The 22435-nt window shown below is 36.5% G+C and overlaps 1 protein-coding gene across 4 annotated transcripts in view; it reads left to right on the top strand.

Moving 5' to 3' along the window:
• Dpp10 (dipeptidylpeptidase 10) overlaps positions 1-22435 on the top strand; it is a 1513678-nt gene that overhangs the window by 1425934 nt on the left and 65309 nt on the right. For all 4 annotated transcript variants that reach the window (XM_006529626.4, NM_199021.3, XM_006529627.4 and 1 more), the window contains exons 11-13: positions 8048-8171; positions 17011-17049; positions 21254-21361. In XM_006529626.4, coding sequence (XP_006529689.1) covers positions 8048-8171; positions 17011-17049; positions 21254-21361 — 271 coding nt within the window. The remainder of the gene's footprint in view (positions 1-8047; positions 8172-17010; positions 17050-21253; positions 21362-22435) is intronic.

Here is a 22435-nt window from a genome sequence, read left to right as displayed (position 1 = left end):
TGTTCCAGAGATAACCAAGGTTATACCTTGTGATGCAGCAGGACTTGGTAATGTGTAAGAGTGACTGACCCAGGTGGTGCTGGTTTTGAAGGCATGAAGTGGTCATGAAGTCTAGCTGAGGCTTGGCATTGTGAGAGGCCATGGAAGGCCATTGGTGAAGGTGCAGCCACAATTGCAATTGATGGCCCAGGACTGAAGAAGTCATGAAGTATTTTGGAGATGTCAGTACCATGCGATGACCACCAAGAACAGCAGCAGCAGTGAAGTACAGGCAGCTGGAGCATAGAGAGCAAGCTGTGTGATACAAAGGGTATAGCTGGAGGAGTGACCCAAGCGCTTGGAGGAGCCCAGAAGATCATGAGTTGGATCCCAGACATTGGATGGTTGGAATTTAATTTTTGCTTTTGATTGTGACCGTGCCCAGATATTTTTCCCTCTTGAAGGAAGAAAATATTTTAGTGAAGCCCACAGCTAAGAGTCTTTGAATTTTAAAAGGTATTGAACATATTAAAGGGATTGAACTTTTAATATGTAAAGACTGTGGGACTTTTAAAGTTATTTATATCTTGGGGATGAATAAGAAAGTAAGGGTTGGGGCTTAATAGTGCTGTGTTTGTTTGTCAAGTTGAGAGGTGTCAATTGTATTGGCTGGTTTTGTTTCAACTTGAAACAAGCTGGAGTTATAATAGAGAAAGGAGCTTCAGTTGGGAAAGTGCCTCCATGAGATCCAGCTGTAAGGCATTTTCTCAATTGGTGATCAAGGGTGAAGGGTCACTTGTGGGTGGACCATCCCTTGGCTGGAAGTCTTAGGTTCTATAAGAAAGCAAGCTAAGCAAGCCAGGGGAAGCAGACCAGTAAGTAACATTCCTCCATGGCCTCTGCATCAGCTCCAGCTTCCTGACCTGCTTGAGTTCCAGTCCTGACTTCCCCTGGTGATGAACAGAAGTATGGAAGTGTAAGCTGAATACACCCTTTCCTCCCCAACTTGCTTCTTGGTCATGATGTTTGTGGAGGAATAGAAAAACTGACTAAGAAATACACACACACACACACACACACACACACAGGAAGAGATATACAGAGAAGTTAAGTAAATGTGAGGGTTTTAGAGGAGTGTTTGCAATTAGGCACCTCCATGGCCAGTCCTTGGGACCTGGAGGACAATCAAGCACCTCCATGATCAACTCAACAGATTTGGTGACAAGGCACATCATCCCTAGATGCCCATAGGCAACATATTCCCATTGTAGTCTCACTATCATGCCCTCCTGCACATGCACCACATCCATGATAAAAACCTGTGCTTCTCTGCTCTCTTTCCCTTCTTCCCTTCCTACACTGAGAGGCAACCTCTGTACTCTCCTGCCCATCTCTTTTAATAAACTTCCCACATGATAACTGTCACATGGGGTGTGACTGTAGATTTTGCCACTTAGATCTAATAAGGGACACGTGAGAGTGAGTGCACAGAAAATTTGGGGGTTAGAGAGGGAGGGGTGGACATGATGAAATACATTGCACTAGTATATGTAAATCTATAAAACAATTGAAAAATACATTAGTTTAAACAAACACTATTTGGTAACTTGGAGGAAGTCAGTTATTTTCTATAATCTCTGTCTTCATTCCTCTCTCCATATATTATTTACTAATTTTCACTGATTCATACCTAACCCTGTTAAGTCATGTCATCAAATATACATAGACTATGCAGACAGGATGTCTTCAGCATAAATTTTGATAATACACATTGTACCATCATGCATCTCATCTTTATTTAAAACACAGTCTGCAATGATTCTGGGTAAAATGATGCTCAACATGACCTAACATAATGATCCAGTTCCTTCCCAGTATCCCCAGAACCCAACTCAGTGGAAGTAGGATGGTTCAGATCATCTGAAGAAGTAGGAGTATTTTGGAAATGCTCACACTATTAGTTTAAGATATTGTAAACAATAGATTTTTTTCTAGAAAATAAGTAGAAAGTTGAAAGTATACACTTTAGTGCTAGAAAAAGGTAATTTTTTTTTTTTAAAAAAAATGATGAGTTCTGAAGACACTAGAGAACCATCATATTCTTTTGAGAAAATGATCTTTTTAAGGTTTTAGTTTGTATGCACATATGTGTGGAAATATATGTGGATGTCTGAAGACAACTTGCTTGAGTGGATTCAAACCTTCCAACAAGTGGATCCTGAGAATGAACTCTAGTTTCAGAACAAGGACCTCTACCCGTTGAGCTATCTTTTTGGCTGAGCAACATTATCTGTTTGCCTCTAGTCACTCTGTCTTTTATCATGCATTTACTTATTAAAGATTTAGTCTCATTACCTTCATCACTGATGTAACTCTGAGACAGTTCCTGTCTTCTGGGATTGATGCCATTGTTCTTCTGTATTTTTCTAGTTTCTTGGCATATATCAGGTCTGAATTTCTGATTCTTTTGAGAAGGATCTCGACTTGAGGAAAGTCATTAATTCACCTGTTTTCATGGGAACAAATGAAAGAACCTTTCATTCAAGTGGTATATAATGTGAACAGAGGGCTTAGGATGCCATCCATTCTGAGTATGTCAGGAGGGGCATTATAGAACACTTAGGATAGAATTCCTGGGTGCTCTGGAATAGAATGACTTGTATAGTTGTATAGACATGTTTGAAAAACACATTGATGATACAGTCAATAACAACAAAGGTGTGTGTGAGGTCTAGGGAGGTGGTTCAAACAAGACAGTGGTGATAGTGCAACAAGAAGGTCCTGAGTTTAGTCCTCAGGAGATTATATGTATATAACCATTAAGATTTTATATATATATATATATATATATATATATAAAATCATATATATATATATATATATATATATATATATAAATAATCTTAGAACTAGAAAGGCAGAAATAGGCAAATATGCAGATCCCAGGTGCTTGTTGGATAGTCTCATTGAGTTGGTGAGCCACTAGGGTACTTAGATACTGTGGCAAAAAAAAAAAAAAAAAAAAAAAAAAAAAAGGAGCGATGAGAGAGTTAAAGAGTGACACACATACACACACATCTTCAGAGAGAAACAAAGGAAGGGAGGAAGGAAAGCAGGCAGAAAGACTGTTAACAAAGGTCTGATTCCAGCACACCCATACTGAAGTGATTCTGAGAGTCCATTACACATGCTTTGGACACTTGAATCTTCTGAGAAACAACAGAAAGTCTCTGAAGGCTAGCGTATTGTCCCTTTAACCAGCTTGTTTCTGCCTCTATGTCTCAGCCTTTGCTTATGAGCTAACAGTATGTGTGCTAGGAATTAAAGTAAGATGTGCATCAGGGATCTTGGTGTACAGAAAGTGTAGAACAAAGCGAGTATCCCAGCAAGCACACCTGCCTTTCCTCAATGCCTACATGGCAACCTCTAAGTTCCATGGTATGTATTTGCATCAACTTAGTGCACCTTTTCCATATTTGGAGACCATCCCTTTTAAAACTGCAAATTTGTTTGCAGAAACAGCTGTCACTGTTCAGATTTTATATACCAAGTAGAAATGATGCCTAGATAGTAAATAAGGTGTATACTAAGGTATATCATATTAGGATGAATTTTTGTAAACATGAGGTAACATGTATAAATTAACTATATCACCTAATCAAAGATCAATAGAAATGTTTGAGTACAAAACAGTTATGCTTATCTTAAAAAATATATTTACATTTATATCCACTTAAAAACACCAGTTACCAAGAATGTGTGGTTAGGATTTGAATTGTTCTCCAAATATCAAATCTTTTTAGAAGCTAATATAGGTCAGGCTATGCAGTAAAGTGTATCATTTTCTGTGAAGGAGTTGCGAAGGTTTGTCTAAGAGCATTTCAGACAAATATTGAAATCCTGCTGTTTTGCTATTTACTTTAAAACTCATTCTTGTTATCCTTGCATCTCAATTTGCCCCATGTTGTTCTGTTGAGACAATTGAGATAAATTTTTCTGTAGGCTAAAATTAATTTGCCAATGTAGCCTTCCCCAAAAGGCTGAGGGCTTTGATTTTTTTTTTTATGATCATTGATTAACCTTTCCAATGTTCATGTTAATTTTAATACAACTGGGGGTAAGGCTCATAAATCTTTAAAGTACTAGTATTAACTTTATAAAACTTTAGAGCATTTATATCTGCCATCTAGGAATATCTGAATCAATATATTTCAACCTTGCTTTTCCTAGTTGTGTATGGTGCATACTCTTACTTTATCTCAAAGCCTTATTGTATATGATCCATGAAAGACTGATGCTTACATTTCTGCTTTGTGTTTCTGTGTGCATTCCAATAATTTTGTGTAGGAGTTATATATGATTTGGACGTCCTTACTTTGTTTGAGTGATAGGACAAGAATTTTATAAGCCACTCCTACCTCCAAGTCAACTCGCTGGCTCCTTTAGGATTTTATTGGTCACACTGTTAAATATAATTACACACTCAAAATAAATTTGTTGAAACAAAGCACTGAAAGTAGAACAGGATCTATTTTATTTTTTCTACATACAGCCTGTCAGTTAGACCAGCACTATTAGTTGAAGATGCTTTCTTCTTTCCATTGTATATTTTTGGCTTCTGTGTCAAATATAAAGAGTTCATAAGTATGTGGTTTTATTTCTGGGTCTTCAATTCTATTCCATTGATTAACTTGTCTGTCTCTGTACTAATACCATGCAGTTGTTTTTATCACTATTGTTCTGTAGTATGGCTAAGGCCTGGGATGGTGATCCCCCCAACACACATATAGCAGTGGACTGCCAGGTCTTGACTCAGTGAGAGAAGATGCACCTAGCCCTCAAGTGACTTGAGGCCCCAGGGAGTTGGGAGGTCTTCTGGGGTGGGGTGAGGGGATAGGGGCCTCCTCTTGAAGAAGACAGGGTGGGGAGGAGTTATGGGATGTGGAACAGTCAGAGGGCAGACTAGGAGGTGGATAAAAAATGGACTGTAAAAAAGATTAAAGAATAAGAAGAAAGAAGTGGAGCAGGGCACTCTTCCTTGTAGAACCTCCTGGCAGAGTGAGATGGTCAAAGAACACATCCAAACCAGCTCTGCATGTGATTCAAGGTTGCTCCAGTAACTGCTTAGAGAAATTGGTATTACAGTTTTTCTGAGTTTCTTGGCTATTTATAAATAGCTGATTGTAAAACTTCCCATATGTTTTGAATAAACTTGAAAAATATTATGTCAGACAGCACTCCATTGCAAGTTGTACTCACCCTCCCGCTGACACCTTCACTTTGACAGCATAACAGATGATTTGAGAGGGAACTGTAGCTGTTCAGAAAAGCATGCAAAAAAAAAAAAATGTGTGATTCACAAGGTTAGATCTCTTGCCCAGGGTTGTCCTAGGACAAAAGATTTGCGCTATAAGGTTTTACTATCTATAAATGATATTTTTATTAACTCAAACAGTTTTTTTTTAAGATTTAATTTTATTTGTCTTTACCTACATAATGAGTCTATGCCACCTTGGTGCAGTGCCCATACAGGCCAAAAGAGGGCATTAGACCCCATAGTTTCAATTAGAGGAGGCTATAAGCTTCCCCATGAGGGTGCTAGGTGCTGAAATCCTCTCTTTAGGATGGTACAGCAAGTGCTCTTAACTGCCAAGGGAGCTCTGCAACCTGCAAATATCAGCTTTAATACATCAAGCACAAATGCATTTTTCCAGTTTTTTTTTTTAATGCTGCTCCTCTGTTATGAAATAGAGGAAGTATCTTGAAAGTTTGCTGCTTTGCAGTGTATCATATACAACACTATGATAATTGGGCTTTGAGGTGTAGGAGCTCTGAGTTTTATGATACATTATGTTAATTTCTTAACAGAAAATCAAAATTTATTATAAATAAAATTTATAATACATATTTATAACAATCTCCCATCACTTTGAGGAAATAATTATACTAGTAGTTAACATTCTTTCTATGCTAAAGATTTAATGCCCAGTCAGATGCTTCAGTTTGATTTCTTTTTGACTTTTAACTGTTTGAAACAAGAAGAGTAATGGAATGATAAAAATATTATGACTAAATGATTGGAACCGGTTCTTAATCCACAGTTGACAAAATCAAATTCCATTGTATTAGTTAATTTCCTTGTTGTTGTGATGACATACCTGATAAAAGCAATTAAAGGATGGAAGCATTTGTTTGGGCTCACATGTCAAGGAGATAGTCATGGGGTTGGAGGGAGAGTCATGGTAGCAGGAGCATGAGGCAGGTGATCACATGGCAGCACAGTCAGGAAGCAGAGATAAATAATGCTGGGGCTCAGCTCACTTTCACCTTTTATTCAGTCTTCAATTCATAAAATGGAAATTCTCACAATTCTCTAGCATGTCTAGAGATATGTAACCTAACTTACTTTAAAGTACTAGCCGGGCCTGGTGAAGCACGCCTTTGATCCCAGCACTTGGGAGGCAGAGGGAGGCGGATTTCTGAGTTCGAGGCCAGCCTGGTCTACAGAGTGAGTTGTAGGACAGCCAGGGATATATAGAGAAACCCTGTCTCGGGAAAAACAAACAAACAAAAATCAAAAAACAAACAAAAAACCAAAAATAAAGTACTAGCTAGTTGTCAAAAAGATTAATCAAGATACATACCATGAATACCCCTATAGGCAAAGACTTTATACATAAGACAAGACATTAAAGTTGTACATAAAGAAAAACCATTAAACCAAAGATTAAATTTAGCAATTTTTTTTTAGCTATGAGTTGTTCTTTCAACAAAATATAACATGATTTTATAATTATATACTTGTTTTTCACTTTTTTAAAATTAGGTATTTATTTAATTTACATTTCCAATGCTATCCCAAAAGTCCACCCACTCCCCCACACACTCACTCCCACTACTTGGCCCTGGTGTTCCCCTGTACTGAGGCAGATAGTTTGCATGACCAATGGGCCTCTCTTTCCACTGATGGCCGACTAGGCCATCTTCTGATAACATATGCAGCTAGAGACATGAGCTCTAGGGGGTACTGGGTAGTTCATATTGTTATCCCACCTATACGGTTGCAGTTCCCTTTAGCTCCTTGGTTACTTTCTCTAGCTCCTCCATTGGGGACCCTGTGATCCATCCAATAGCTAACTGTGAGCATCCACTTCTATGTTTGCTAGGCCCCTGCATAGTCTCACAAGAGACAGCTATATCAGGGTCCTTTCAGCAAAATCTTGCTAGTGTATGCAATTGTGTCAGCATTTGGAGGCTGATTATGGGATGGATCCCTGGATATGGCAGACTCTAGATGGTCTGTCCTTTTGTCTCAGCTCCAAACTTTTTCTCTGTAACTCCTTCCATGGGTGTTTTGTTCCCAATTCTAAGAAGGAGCAAAGTGTCCACACTTTGATCTTCGTTCTTCTTGAGTTTCATGCGTTTAGCAAATTGTATCTTATATCTTGGGTATTCTAAGTTTCTAATATCCACTTATCAGTGAGTACATACTGTGTGAGTTCTTTTGTGATTGGGTTACCTCACTCAGGATGATGCCCTCCAGGTCCATCCATTTGCCTAGGAATTTCATAAATTCATTCTTTTTAATAGCTGAGTATTACTCCATTGTGTAAATGTACCACATTTTCTGTATCCATTCCTCTGTTGAGGGGCATCTGGGTTCTTTCCAGCTTCTGGCTATTATAAATAAGGCTGCTATGAACATAGTGGAACATGTGTTTTTCACTTTCTAGTCCCAGTCAATAAACATGTTTTTGGAAAAGTCAAGTGTAGGCTAGTTTCTATTTTTTTTTTAATTGCTTTTCTGGTAAATAATTCATTCTCACATTTTTCATCTATCATATGTATGTATGTATGTATGTATGTATGTATGTATAAATATATATGCCTTTATAATTTATTTTAAATTGTATATGTGAATATTTAAACAAGAATATACACATATGTACACAGAATACAATATCCTTATAACATTTGAGTTATTGCATCTAAAACAACACATGATTCTTACTAGTATTATGATTGTCATGTTCTAAATGTAAGTGTTATTTTTTTGTTTCCAAACTAGAGAATATTACATCACCATGGTTAAATGGGTGAGCAACACGAGGACAGTGGTCAGGTGGTTGAATCGGCCTCAGAACATCTCCATCCTCACACTCTGTGAATCTACCACCGGGGCATGCAGCAGGGTGAGTTTAATTAATTTCCATCTTTTTTGTAAGGTAAAATGGTTAGGAGTCATTGCTTTGGAAGTCAGGTTTCTCAGGGTTTCATACAAAAACAATAGTAGGAAAAGAAATAAATAGTTAATGTGTACACTTTCTGACTGAGGAAGGGTCTCAGAGTATGAGCCATTTTCCACACACACCGCCTCAAGTACCTGAGCATCTAAATAAATTCCAGGAAAGTGTGGTTGGCACCTTGAAACCTAGCATTTGGGAGGTGGACAAAGGTCAGGAGAAAAGCAGATTGGCTAGCTATAATTGTTGAATTGCTGGGCTCCAGGTTCTGCAAGAGACCCTGCCTCAATATATAACATTAGAACAAGTAAGATATGTAATATCAACTTTTGGCTTCCATATGCATGTGTAAATATAAATATGTGAACGTGCACACATACATGCCACACACATAAACACATAAAGTATTAAACGAAAGTGCACACTTTGCTCTATACCCTTAAATATTTCAAGTTTTGAAGGCAGTGGTGTCAAGAATAATTACAGGAGAACAGAGTCATCTCTTAAAGAAATGAATAGATACATTTCCACTGCACATAGGTTGTTTAAAACTTACATAACTCATTTCAGTTGAGAATTTCTGTCCATATTTTGTCTTTGAGTTGATGTTATTGGAAGTATCCTTTCCATTTTCTTAAAGATTGCCACTTCCAAGTATAGTTCATACTAGCTCTGTAGACAAAAATGACTCTTCTTCTAGTTATTGCAACAATGAATTGAATTTACATTTCTAAAATTACTTTCTATAAACTGTGCAATAACTTAAATTATATCACATCTTCTTGACAAAGAAGATGGATCAATAATGGATTCTCCAATTATGTAATAAGGAAAACATTTCAGTTTATCCTTTCCTCTGTAAACCACTAAAAATTATATAAAACAACTGTTTTCAGGTATAGGATAATAGAAGAACTTCCACACTAGGCAAGTTCTCTAGTGACAAGCTGCATCTTCTTCATTGTATTGGTAGAGAATATGGGGCAGATCCTCATCTACAGGATCAGTGAGAATCAGTTATGTCTAGCAAGCCCAAGCTCACAATTTGGGATGTGTAGAAAAGAACACCCCTGATCTATGAGAAAATATTATAGTCTTTGGCTCAGTGTTTAGATATTGCTTTACCTATCAGAAGAAAGTTTACCTTTTTAAAGTAAAATTAAATTTCAATAGAGAATTTTCAACAATGCATAATTTATAAAAAGCAAAATATTCTATATGTTTGGAGAATTATAAGCCAGTTTTCTCCCTCAGAAAAAGTCTTTAGGAATATACCCAAGCAGAACAATGTTGGGGTCAGCAGGATTTATGCAAACTATTAGAGAGATATTTAATAATTAACTCCTTTGAGAAACATGCAGATGAAAATCTTTGGTAGTGAAATACAAAGAAAAACTCAAAAATGAAATTTTATAATAAAAATATACAATTTTCAAGTGAAAATTAACTGACTGTGTCTAAGCATATTAAACACTGTTGAAAAACACAAAAATACAAACAAATGTGAATTTCTGAAATCAAAAATATAATTTCAATGTTTAATCATTCACTGTGGGCAAATCACAGAAGCAAGAGTTTGAAACAGCTGGTCAGTCACAGCACATCCAAAGTCCAGAGCACAGCGAATGGATACTGTTATACTTACTAGCTTCTCTCCTTAATTAAGTTACATCAAACTTTGATTATATGTATAACAATGCAAATTGATATACCTATTAAATTATATGTAGAAAATTTTATGATAAAGACAATAGAGTAGTAAATACTGAAAACAAAAATGATATAATATTTCTCCTTTATAAATCTGTACAATGTGTTCAACATATTCAAGTGTTTGGTAAATTCAAAACAATATAATGATAAACAATAATTTAAAAGCTCATAATCAACTTATTACAAATGAAAGACTTAGTGGAAATATTGATAATATCATCAAAGAAAACAACATTAATATAAGAGGACATAATTAAGACAATAATTGTCCATTGTCAGACACAGCATAAACTAGAAAAGAACAGATTGAGAGATCTCAGACTGATATGCAGTCATTGTCAAAATTACTCAGGTGTGATTTTTCTGAAAGTGGGTGGATTGCATAACCACATAGGAAATGTATTATTTTATTTGATCAAACTAGAGCAATGTAATTAAGCCAGTGATTAATAGTCCTTTTGTTATAAACTGTTGACTACTCAGGAATATCTGATCATTTAAATATTTGTACATCTAAAAATAATGCTTTGAAATTCATAACAAGCTGGAATCACAGGGAAAGAAATATATACAATTCTAATTAATGCCTTTGGTTATATCTCTATCTCTATCTATCTATCTATCTATCTATCTATCTATCTATATGCTATAGTAGCCTAAATACCAGTAAAGTTACAAAATATTTTATCAAGAGGACATGAAATAATAGATAGTTTGAAAATATGTCATTGAACAGCAAAATGTATAATCCTTTTGTCTTCAGGATTATGAACCTTAGCCTTTAATGGCCAAGCTATCTTCCAGCCCAATGCTGAAAGATTGTTCACCAGCCTCAAATAGAGCAAAGAAGAGCTAGAGAGATGGATCAGGGTTTTCGGGTGCTTGCTGCTTTTGCAGAGGATCCCATTTCTGTTGCCAGCACCCACATCAGGCTGTTGGTAACCACCTATAACTCAAACTCCAGGGAATTCAGTAATTTTTCTGTTCTCCGCAGGAACCTACATGAACATGGTCCACATACAGATAAGCAGGCATAAACACATAAACAAATACATATAAAATAAATGCAAAAATATAAAGAGTCAACCATTTTAAAAATTAAGAGTTCCAAATATAAATATGTGGTAAATCACCAAATATTTGGAAATTAAGAAAAAAAAAACCTAAAAGTAAAGCCAAGCACATTCATGACTACAAGTGTGTTATAGAATAGGGATATGATCCAGCACTTACAAAGTTGTCAGGAATAGTAGAAGCTTGAGAATGAACTCAACTCAAAGTGAGACGCTGTCTCCACAGTCAACAGAAAAGAAAATTCCAAATGTCCTTAAATAGATAAGTTTAAAAAAAAAAAGGTAGACTCCAGAATAATATGTGAATTAAAGAGCTAAACAAAAAAAAAAAAAGCTGAAACCTATGATAAACTCTACTATAATGAGTTGAAAGGAAGAGAAATATATTACTTAATATATACTTATGAACTTTAATGCCCATTCAGTCCTGTTTCAATTCTCTTGCTTCCGTCAAATACTTTGAGAAAAACAAACAAAACAAAGAATACATCTTGAGTGAGAAAGGGCCCCCAAATTCCAGTGTATAGCTCATCCCTGTGGACATCTTGGCTTTAGTGAACTCATAGATGGGATGAATCTGTGTGTGTGCATTTTTGACTGTATATGGGAATGTGTATGTGAGTGAAGGCCCATGAAAGACAGAAAGACAGAGGCAGGTGAGTGATATAGAAGACATGGAGAAACTTTCAGGCAGTTGTAAGCTGCCATGTGGGTACTGGTAATCAAAGTCCACACTTCATTGAAAGCTCCATGAGAACAATTTCCCAAGAATAAAGAGTGAAAGATAGTTCTAGGTATTAATTCTCTGTACATAAAAAAAACAGGGAATCTCTACAATGACACATGTCCATCCATATTTAAAAATATTTTTAAATATTGAAATTTTTCCAAAATATTTAAAAGAAGAGAAAACATTAATAATGAAACAAACAAAAAACTTAAGCAAATGGTAAGTATACCTAAAGAATAAATTTTCTAATACTGGCCTTAACTGTTCTATAAGTTTAATTTGTTTCAAGAAGAAGAATTTGAAAATGAAACAAAATATACTTCTATTGTAATTGTACTGGCTAGTTTTGTGTCAACTTGACATAGGCTGGAGTTATCACAGAGAAAGGAGCTTCAGTTGAGGAAGTGCCTCCAAGAGATCCAGCTGTAAGGCATTTTCTCAATTAGTGATCAAGGGAGAAAGGCCCCTTGTGGGTGGTGCCATCTCTGGGCTGGTAGTCTTGGGTTCTATAAGAGAGCAGGCTGAGCAAGCCAAGGGAAGCAAGCCAGTAAAGCCCATCCCTCCATGGCCTCTGCATCAGCTCCTGCTTCCTGACCTGCCTGAGTTCCAGTCCTGACGTCCTTTGGTGATCAACAACAATGTGGAAAGTGTAAGCAGAATAAACCCTTTTCTCCCCAACTTGCTTTTTGGTCATGATGTTTGTGCAGAAATAGACACCCTGACTAAGACAGTAATAATAGTAAGATGAAGGTAAACTAAGATGTATTAAAACATTTAAATATTAAATATGCCATGACAAATTTAAACATCTCAATATTTAATGCCACAACATTATAAAAGACATTTTAAAAATGTTCAGTAACTGTTCTTGAATTGAAAGACTTAATAATGTTAAATGATCAGTTCTATTCCAATTTCACCATATTCCATGTTAAAGTTCCTTCAGTCCCTCCTTGCTAGATGGTTTTATAAAGGATTGTATGTGTTCTTTGCTGACCTCACTAAATCATGGAGGAACTTGAACTTCTAGATGTTCTTGAATTGACTGGCTGAGTGCTGGGTGGGTGGTGTACATCATCATACGTAGTTTTCTCAGATTTGCCTTCAGTAAAATAAAAGTTCATTTAAAAATGTAATGAGTCCTGCAAGATGTTATAAAAGGATAAGGAGTCTGGTGCCAAAGTTAAAATGGGAGTTCGTTCCCAGGATCTATATGGTTGAAGGAGAAAAAATCACTCAGGAGTTTTTTCTTTTGATCTCCACATACCTGTTACAAATGGGCTAGCACACACACACACACACACACACACACACACACACACACACATACACATACAGAGAGAGAGAGAGAGAGAGAGAGAGAGAGAGAGAGAGAGAGAGAGAGAGAGCCCACCTCAAGAAAAAGGTAAAATAAATTTATTGGGAAATCTATACATGTAAATAACTCATACTATTCCTACAAATAAGAAAGTTAGATGCATTGTACAAATGGACTGCAAAATCAACTAGAATCCCTGTACTCATACTAAAGAGAGGTGAGCCTCAGAGACTGGCAAGCTATTGGTTGAAGCACATGATTTACAGAAAATGGGTCATCATTTATTGTATCAGTTGATACATACTCTACAGGGGAAATGAAACAATTTTTAACCAGATAGAAAGAAACTATTTGTCAACTATTTCATAATGATCTAATGTCATTTTGAGATGAACCACACTCTTAAATACGATGTGACATAATGTCGAATTTCTTGAGAAGATTATGGACTATAACTGAGGTTGTGTTTTCAATATAAGATCATCCCCATAGGCTCATATGTCTGAACTTTGTTCCCAGTTGGCAGTAGTGTGTGAAAGCTCTAGTAGGCTGAGGATTGATAGCCTAATTTCTGTTTAATCTCTGCCCCCTGTGTGTGAATGAAATGAGAGTAGGCTGTGCCCTGTCCCTGCCCCATGCCTTGCCTGCTACAATGGATTATATCCCTCAGACTATAATCCGCAATGAACTATTTATTAAGATAAATTTCCTCTTGTCAAATATTTATTTAGTCAAGGCAGCAGGAAAAATAATACAATTCTATTCTACTAAATAAGCCAAATAATCACCAATTGTAGAAAAAATATGGAAATCCATTAAAATCAGAAATTCATCAGGAACTGTTATGAAAATGGCTAACAAAAACCACAGCTGATAAAACTGTGTTCGTAAAGGCATCACACACAAATAAATGCCTCAATAAATACAATGTACCAGTCCAAATGTCACAAATGTGTGAAATTTGTTTGTCCTTGTTATGCATTAGAAAAACGTAGACTAAATTCTTGAGATATTAGTACATAGGAGAATGAGTAAATTAAAAGAGAAACTCAAAACCAAACAGAATTTGTGAGTGAGAGGACAAAACATTAAGATTTGTATTCTTTGCAGCTAAAACTGAAAATAATTCAATGCCATTAAAATACATTTTGAAGATCAACTGGAATTAAACAAAAATGTAAACATGGCATGCATAATAACATATTTTATGGAGTACACCTATATGAACTGCTTGGTCATTCCATTAATATTTGAACAAAAGTAAAATCACATTTACAAAATGATTTGCAGAGAAAATACAGTATTAGTGATATTTAATTCACAGTGGCTAAAAGATACTGGTAGGTAACAGTCCTTTAACAGGCAATGGATTAAACACTAGGTAATATTAACATACTAGAGTTCCACCCAGCCATTTACAAAGGAGTAGTTATATGGGTTTGGTACATGTGTCTTTGAGTAAAGTGTTTGCTATGCCCACATAAGGACCTGAATTAAGATCTCTAGAATTTGTATAAGGCTGGATTCTTCTGTGCAGTATAGGTGGTGGAAGGTGGAGAATACCCAGAAACTCACAGTTCAGACAGCCTGGCATGGACAGTAGCAAGCAAGAGAGAGTGACTTAAATAAGGTGGAAGGCAAGGACTGCTACCTGGATTGTCCTCTGACTTCCAAACATGAGCCATGGCATAGCTACACCAAAAGCACACACATATGAACACACACATACACACACACACACACACACACACACACACACACACACACACACACACACCACTTCACTAAGCAGAGCCTCATATAAATACATACATATATGTATATATGCGCGCGCGTGCATGTGTGTGTGTGTGTGTGTGTGTGTGTGTGTGATGCTGGTACAATCAAAATAAGAACAACAAAACAACATTAACAAGAGAGGGATACATCTCAAAATGTGTTAAGAAAGAAGCCTGACACCAATAGATGATGCACAGTTTAATTCTCTGGCTTCCTACAACCAGAAAAATCAAACTATAGGAAATAGATTAGAAGACTGTCTTTTTGGAGCCATTGTATAAGCCTGTAACATGGGAGAATGCTAGGTTCCGTATTATGATGATACATAGATAAATAAAATCATCAGTACTGTTGAAGATAAGTACTCCTGGTCTGTACATTTCATTTCCTGTGAACATTCTAGAAACACACTTCCTAAATAGTTTTTTTGTTTGTTTTTGTTTTTTTTTTTTTTTTTTTTACAAAAGGAGAATTAAATAAGCAGTAGTTTGTCATGTAATAGCTTGAGTGTGAATTGGATAGACAAAGCTACCATCACTGGCTGGAGGAGAGTTATGCTTTTTGTATTACATTTGTAGCATTACTAATATCCTCCCAACCATTATGTTCCATCGGTTATAGATTGGCCAGACTTCCTGGTGTATTTGATAAATTGTTCTAAATGGGTTATTACTCACCTGACAACCTAGTCTTTTTAAACTTGTCCTGAATAGAAGTGCTAGTGTTCTTCAGTAGAATGCTTGCTTTACATATGAGAAGCAAAACTGGCCCAACCAGAGAATCATGTTACCTCCTCCATGCAAGAAAAACCTAAGAATTTTTACTACATGACCACAAGGATAAGTTAACCTGCTCTATGTCCTCATGTCTGCCATTAGGTTTATTTAAAATATTATTGAGACTGTAGTGATTTTATGCTGTGTCTGAGTTTAAAAGTTTCATTTTTCTGCACATGTAAACTGTATGATGAATGACAGTATGTAAGAATTTAGCTCTGGAGTCTTAAGAAAACCAGGGTGACAGTAAAGAGCAGTTGTCCTTGTTATTTTATATTTGCGGTAGAAATAATGGGAATTACTTTAGTGAACAAGGAGAATTAAGGAATAATTTCTTTAAATGCTTTCTAATATTTGCACGGAGCCATATATAATGAAACATTGAAAATACATGCTTTAAAAAAGAAAGTGATTGGAGCCAGGATCTGGCTTTGGTGGTTATGAGTGCTTGATGTTCTTTCAGAAGACCAGTGTTCGGTTCACATCATCCATGTTAGGAGACTCACAACTGTGTAAGGCCAGCTCTAAAGATCTGATGCTTTCTTTTGGACTCTAAAGGCAATGTACCCACACGGAGAAAAAACATATTTACATATGAATAGTGTTTTAAGAGAAATAGATCAATTATAATGCATATTACAGTGCATATTTATAATGAACAAGTGACATAAAATATGAAAATAGTATGAACAATTTGAAATGAGCCTTCCCTCATGTAGAGAAGAACCATGCCCAGTATTTTTAGGTTTCTTAATTTGACTCCCTTTTAAAATAAGTATTTGTTTGTTTCAACAAACTTGAGCTTTATGTCATGATGAAACAACATTAATTTTAAAATATTTTATCTACTTAACTTGAGATTAATTGGTCAAATTTGGCTTTTGCAATGATCTTGGCTGTGACCATTTGCAAGATATTTCAAAGGAAAATCAAATCTGACATGTCATAGGTTGTATTATTTTTCTCTAACACTGAATGATTAATAATGAGAAAAAATGGTTATGACTAAGAGTGAATTAATTAAAAGAATTTGAGATTTTGAACTTTACTGTTGGCTGTTTGCCCAGCTCTGCTGGAGACTTAATATTGTTTCTAGATGATGTCTACAAAGCAAGAAAACAGGGTCTGGTGGCTCACTGAATTTTGAAGGATGCAATAAAACACAACTGGAGAGTGACCTTTCAACTGTACTACCTTGATAATGCCCTCTTAGGATGTACCCTCTTCAAAATGCTGCATCTCTACTTTTCAAATCAATATTGCCAACGAGATGGATCTCTGAAGGGATTTCTCTTGTTAAGAAAGGGTAAAATCATAAAAAGAAGAGTATAAGAAAGATTGCATGGATGAATGCTCATGTTGATCTCAGATGCTTCATGAGGCAATTGTTCTGTTTCAGAAATATGAGATGACGTCCGACACCTGGCTCTCTAAACAGGTATAGTATACGTGTCCTGTGTCACTTGTTGGCCATTATAAACATTTCCATCACACAATAGTTATGTAATTTTCTCTAAAATGTTATTTCCAGGGCTTGGGAGATGGCTCATGGGTTAGATCAGTTACTATTGGAAGCATGAGAACCAGCATACATTCCCAAAATCCATGTAAATTTCTGGTGAGTGCTGTGGTCTGCCTGTAAAGAAGGCAGAGACAAATTTCCACAGAGCAAGCTGGCTAGTTAGACTAGGCAGAGAGGTATGCTCTGCATTTGATAGAGAGACTTCTTTGGTGGAGAGATTTTCTTTCCCGCAACTGAAACAACTTGGCTTGTTCTCATGGGCATTTACATCATACCCAACACCCTTAGAGAGTCCACAGTTGTTGAAATTAGAAATCATCACAATTCTACTACGTACTGTCATAAGAATCATCTTCTTCATTCTATTATTATTACTCTCCAACATAGAGGGTATTCACATACCCTCTTTTTGTACGGGTAACTAAATTTTCCCCCAAATTTCTTGTCCAAGACCTTCATTGTTTTCAAGTTTCATCATAAATCACCTGTCAAAGTTACCTCCTCTGCAACCCTAACCAGATATCATCTCCCAATAAAATTATTGTAGAGTCACATGTAATTTTTTATTGATTGATGATTGATACCTTGTACATCCTTATCACAGCTTCTTCTCCTCCCAAAATGTTCTCATACAGCCCCTCACCCCATATACCTCCCCCTTCTCCTCTGAAAAAAGGGAGGCTCCTCTGGGTATCACTCCACCCAGGCATGTCACATGTAATTTTTATGTGGTAAAATCTACTATCTCTCTGTCAAGATAAAACAACAGAAAGGATTTTGTCTATTGCTCCCCATTGAAATAGATGCCTACTGCAATATGTCACACAAGAATACTGCCATCTACATTTCTTGAATGGGGAAGAGAAGATAGAAAGGCTGTTGATAGATTCACAGGTAGATATATAGACAGTGGTAGACATGGATGGAGAGAAATAATTTTTCATGTTCTATATATGTATACACTCATTAATACAAATTTACCCTATTATGCAAGATGAAATAGAAGTATAATTTTAAATTTACAACCAATAATATATTCTCACTCAATTAAGTTAGATACTAAAAAGAAAACCAATAGAAATTAAGAATGTGACAGATATTGATGTCTTCTGAATTGCTCTCCTTCACACAGAGTGTTCTATAAATTTTCAAGCCATAAAAATTCCTAACAGTTTAACAAGCATGACTATATTAAATCCAAATTTATATTTGCTGCATAGAACTCATTTTTAAACAAAAAGACACCATGTTATCAATTCTTCAATAAGAAAATGCATTTGGTGGTCTATCAGAGTTGATTTTTTTTTCTTTTAGAAGGATCATGAAACTCTTACTGAATGCTTAGGATTTCATAAAATAGAAGAAGCTGGGCACAGTAATTAGTGGAAGCACATTTCTAAGATAATTATGACTTAAGTAGCAGCATATACTCACTTTTGGGATAGTTGAAATGAAAGTAATGAATTAACATAGTTGGCCTTACTTCCAAAGGACCTGAAGACAGTTTGGCAAGTGTGTAACACACATAGAAGTTTGTAGAGCTAATCAGCTCAGGTCTAATGTCATTTCCCACTTCTCAGAAACACTGTCATAAAGGATGTTCTAGGTGTGAAGGCAGAGGGTGAGAGAAGATTTCATGCAGTCATGAGTTTTGAGTTTTCATTGTGCCTTAATAATTTTATTCAAATTTACTTATGTTATTTCTGAGGTATCAAGATATTACATATATTATCTTATATTTTCATGAATATCCACATGACATTGCTGTTAAGAATAAGTTTTCCTGATCCAGAGCATGTTTCAGTGAGGACTATAATCTTATTGCCCCATGTGACACATGTTACAGAGGAAGGCTTCATGCTTACATGAGTCACGCACCTGTAAACAGATGCACACATACTCAGTGCATATAAGTGTACAGTGGTATAAGAAACAGGTAGGAAGTAAAAGCAGACAAGACTGTGGGGAGCAGCAGAATACCAGGCTTTCCTGGGATAATCATGAAGAAGGTGACCTTAGAGCTGAAACATGCAGACATAAGAGGAAGATCTAAATGAAGATAAGAAAACTACGAAGGCCACGGTGAGGTAGGAGCAAGCTCTGACCCAGCGAGAGTGTAAGAAGAGAGGTGAAGTTCACAATAGTGAGGTGAGGCCATTTGTAAGTCCAGGAGGGCATTTCAAAGTTCTATAACAGGGGCAGGAGAACTGGTTCAGTGGTTGAAGCAAACACTGCTCTTGTAAAAGGGCAGAGTTTGATTCTCTGAGCCCATATGGGTAACTCCCCTATAACTCCAGCTCCAGGAGAATCCCATACCTCTGGACTCCATTGAAAATGACACATACACACATAAATATAAATAAATTAATAATAATTTAAAACTTGTACATCTTCAAAGAAAACCACACCATGTTTAGAAAAATTCTTTAATTAGGCAGAAAGGAATGTGATGCTACATCAAATGTTAGCTCTCTTAATGTACTCATGTGTATGGAGTACTACTCAGCTATTAAAAAGAATGAATTTATGAAATTCCTAGGCAAAAGGATGGACCTGGAGGGCATCATCCTGAGTGAGGTAACCCAATCACAAAAGAACTCACATGATATGTACTCACTGATAAGTGGATATTAGCCCAGAAACTTAGAATACCCAAGATACAAGATAAAATTTGCAAACCACATGAAACTCAAGAAGAACGAAGATGAAAGTGTGGACACTTTGCTGCTTCTTAGAATTGGGAACAAAACACCCATGGAAGGGGTTACAGAGACAAAGATTGGAGCTGAGGTGAAAGGATGGACCATCCAGAGACTGCCATATCCGGGGATCCATCCCATAATCAGCCCCCAAATGCTGACACCATTGCATACACTAGCAACATTTTGCTGAAAGGACCCTGATATAGCTGTCTCTTGTGAGGCTATGCTGGGACCTAGCAAACACAGAAGTGGATGCTCACAGTCAGCTCTTGGATGGATCACAGGGTCCCCAATGGAGGAGCTAGAGAAAGTACCCAAGGAGCTAAAGGGGTCTGCAACCCTATAGGTGGAATAACAATATGAACTAACCAGTACCCCCCAGAGCTTGTGTCTCTAGCTGCATATGTATCAGAAGATGACCTAGTCGGCCATCAGTAGAAAGAGAGGCCCATTGGTCTTGAAAACTTTATATGCTTCAGTACAGGGGAACGCCAGGGCCAAAAAGTGGGAGTGGGGGGAGGGGGGTTGGGGTGGGATGATTTGTGGGACTTTTGGGGTAGCATTGGAAATTTAAATGAAGAAAATACCTAATTAAAAAATGTACTCATGTGGATGTGTTTGTGTGGATGTGTGTGTATATGTATGTCTGTGTAAATGTATTTATGTTCTTTCTGAGAAGATACACACACACACATTCTCACACAAGTGTACCAAATGTATATTCATCTAAATATATACACACACATATATGACTTAATGTTATTTAATTTTTGAAAGCTTCATAATTGTATTAATGTATGTCATTGTGGTTTAATTAAAAACTTACCTGAGATTCACAGAAAGAGTGGGTTGTGTGGATGTTTAAGGAAAAATGAATGACAGTAAATTTATAATAAATGATCTCTGTAGTTTCTACTTGTGTGGCATTTTACTTCTTATATTTTCAGCATAGTATCAGAAAGGAATCTCTTGATAGCAAACTTGCTTGGTAAATGATTTTATAAAAATGTTTCTTAAAGACTTTTATTATTTAAAAACATGTTTCGATGAGCTGGTCTATAGAATTAATTTATCCTCTTTTTAGGTTTGAGAGATAAATTACTGAGTACAAATGCATGCCAAGCTATAAAGTTCTTGTCTGTAAACATTTCTCATAGGCCTTCACTCTAATTTTTGCTATGTTCATCCCCAATGCATGATACCTCAACATTTTTCCACTTTTGATATTCATACACATACTCTGACATTAAATCTATGTATTAAAATTCTAAATGCTATGCTTTGTTTCTTTAATTAAAAACAACAATTTTTCTATTTCCCAAACTAATTCAAATCAAAGAACAGCCTATGTTTGATGTTGCTTAGAAAGCTGACCCCATAGACATTCTGAGATTCTTCTGTGCCCTTCTCCATTCTAGAACGAGGAGCCAGTGTTTTCCAGAGATGGAAGCAAGTTCTTCATGACTGTTCCTGTTAAACAAGGTGGAAGAGGAGAATTCCACCACATAGCTATGTTCCTGGTCCAGGTAGGTTCTGGGATTTTTCTTTGGTTCAGTTTTATTGTCACTGAAGGCTCAATGCTCTTTCCTGGGACCTGTATTTGTGTGCATGTACAGGCATACATGAGCAATGACTTGGCTGTGGAGGTCAGAGGACAACCTCTAGGGTTGCTTGTTCAATTCTGCCTATGCTATGCCAGCTGATCCAGGTACTCCCAGAGATTCTCCTGCCTCTGTATCTCATCTCACCAGAGCAGTGCTGGGATTATGGATGCATGACACCAATTCTGCCTTTTGCATGGGCTCTGTACGGTCAAACTGATGTCCTCATGCTTATGTGACAAGGGCTTCATCAACCAAACGATCTTTCCCAGTCCCAAATATCCTAGTTCTTGTGGCTAGAAGAGCCTAGAGTGAGTGCCATGACGTGAAAGGCTCACACGTATTTTTGGGAGATGATGTCATATATTCAAACTGCATCATTACGATATCAATAAAAGGTTGTCAGCCATATGTTCTGTGAATTGAGGGCCTTGGCATGCTATACAGGTATGTATGTATGTATGTATGTATGTATGTATGTATGGATAGATGGATACAAGTTCAAGGTAGGTTTGACCTCACTATAGAGTAGACAATGACCATGAACTTTTGATACTCCAACTCTGTCCCTAGATGCCAGAATAACAGGTGTAAGCTAAGATTCAAGTTCATGCAGCTCTGCATATCAAACCCAGGCTTTATGTTTGCTGAAGAAATACTCTAGTAACTGAGCCTACATCTCCAGCCCTGGGACACAGAAAATTGTTTTTATTATTTTGAGGCCGTGTCTCACGATGCGGCTCTGGCTGTTCTGGAACTTACTATATAAGCCAAGACTTGCTCAAGCTCAGAAGGTTGCACCTACCTCTCTCTCTCTTAAGTAAAAGATGTGTTAAAGTGTTAAAGATGTATGTCACTACACCCAAGTGGGATGTAGAACTTAACTAAAACACAAGCAAATTTCAAGAACCTGGTGACAATCTAAAAGTTCACTAAATACATATTTCCTAGTTTTGTATACATAAAACTATCAAGCCATTATGTAGGTTTCAAATGTAT

This window comes from Mus musculus, chromosome 1, assembly GCF_000001635.26.
Source record: "Mus musculus strain C57BL/6J chromosome 1, GRCm38.p6 C57BL/6J".
NCBI lineage: Eukaryota > Metazoa > Chordata > Mammalia > Rodentia > Muridae > Mus > Mus musculus.
The sequence above is the reverse complement of the archived record's forward strand: the minus strand, read 5'-3'. Positions and strand labels throughout refer to the sequence as shown.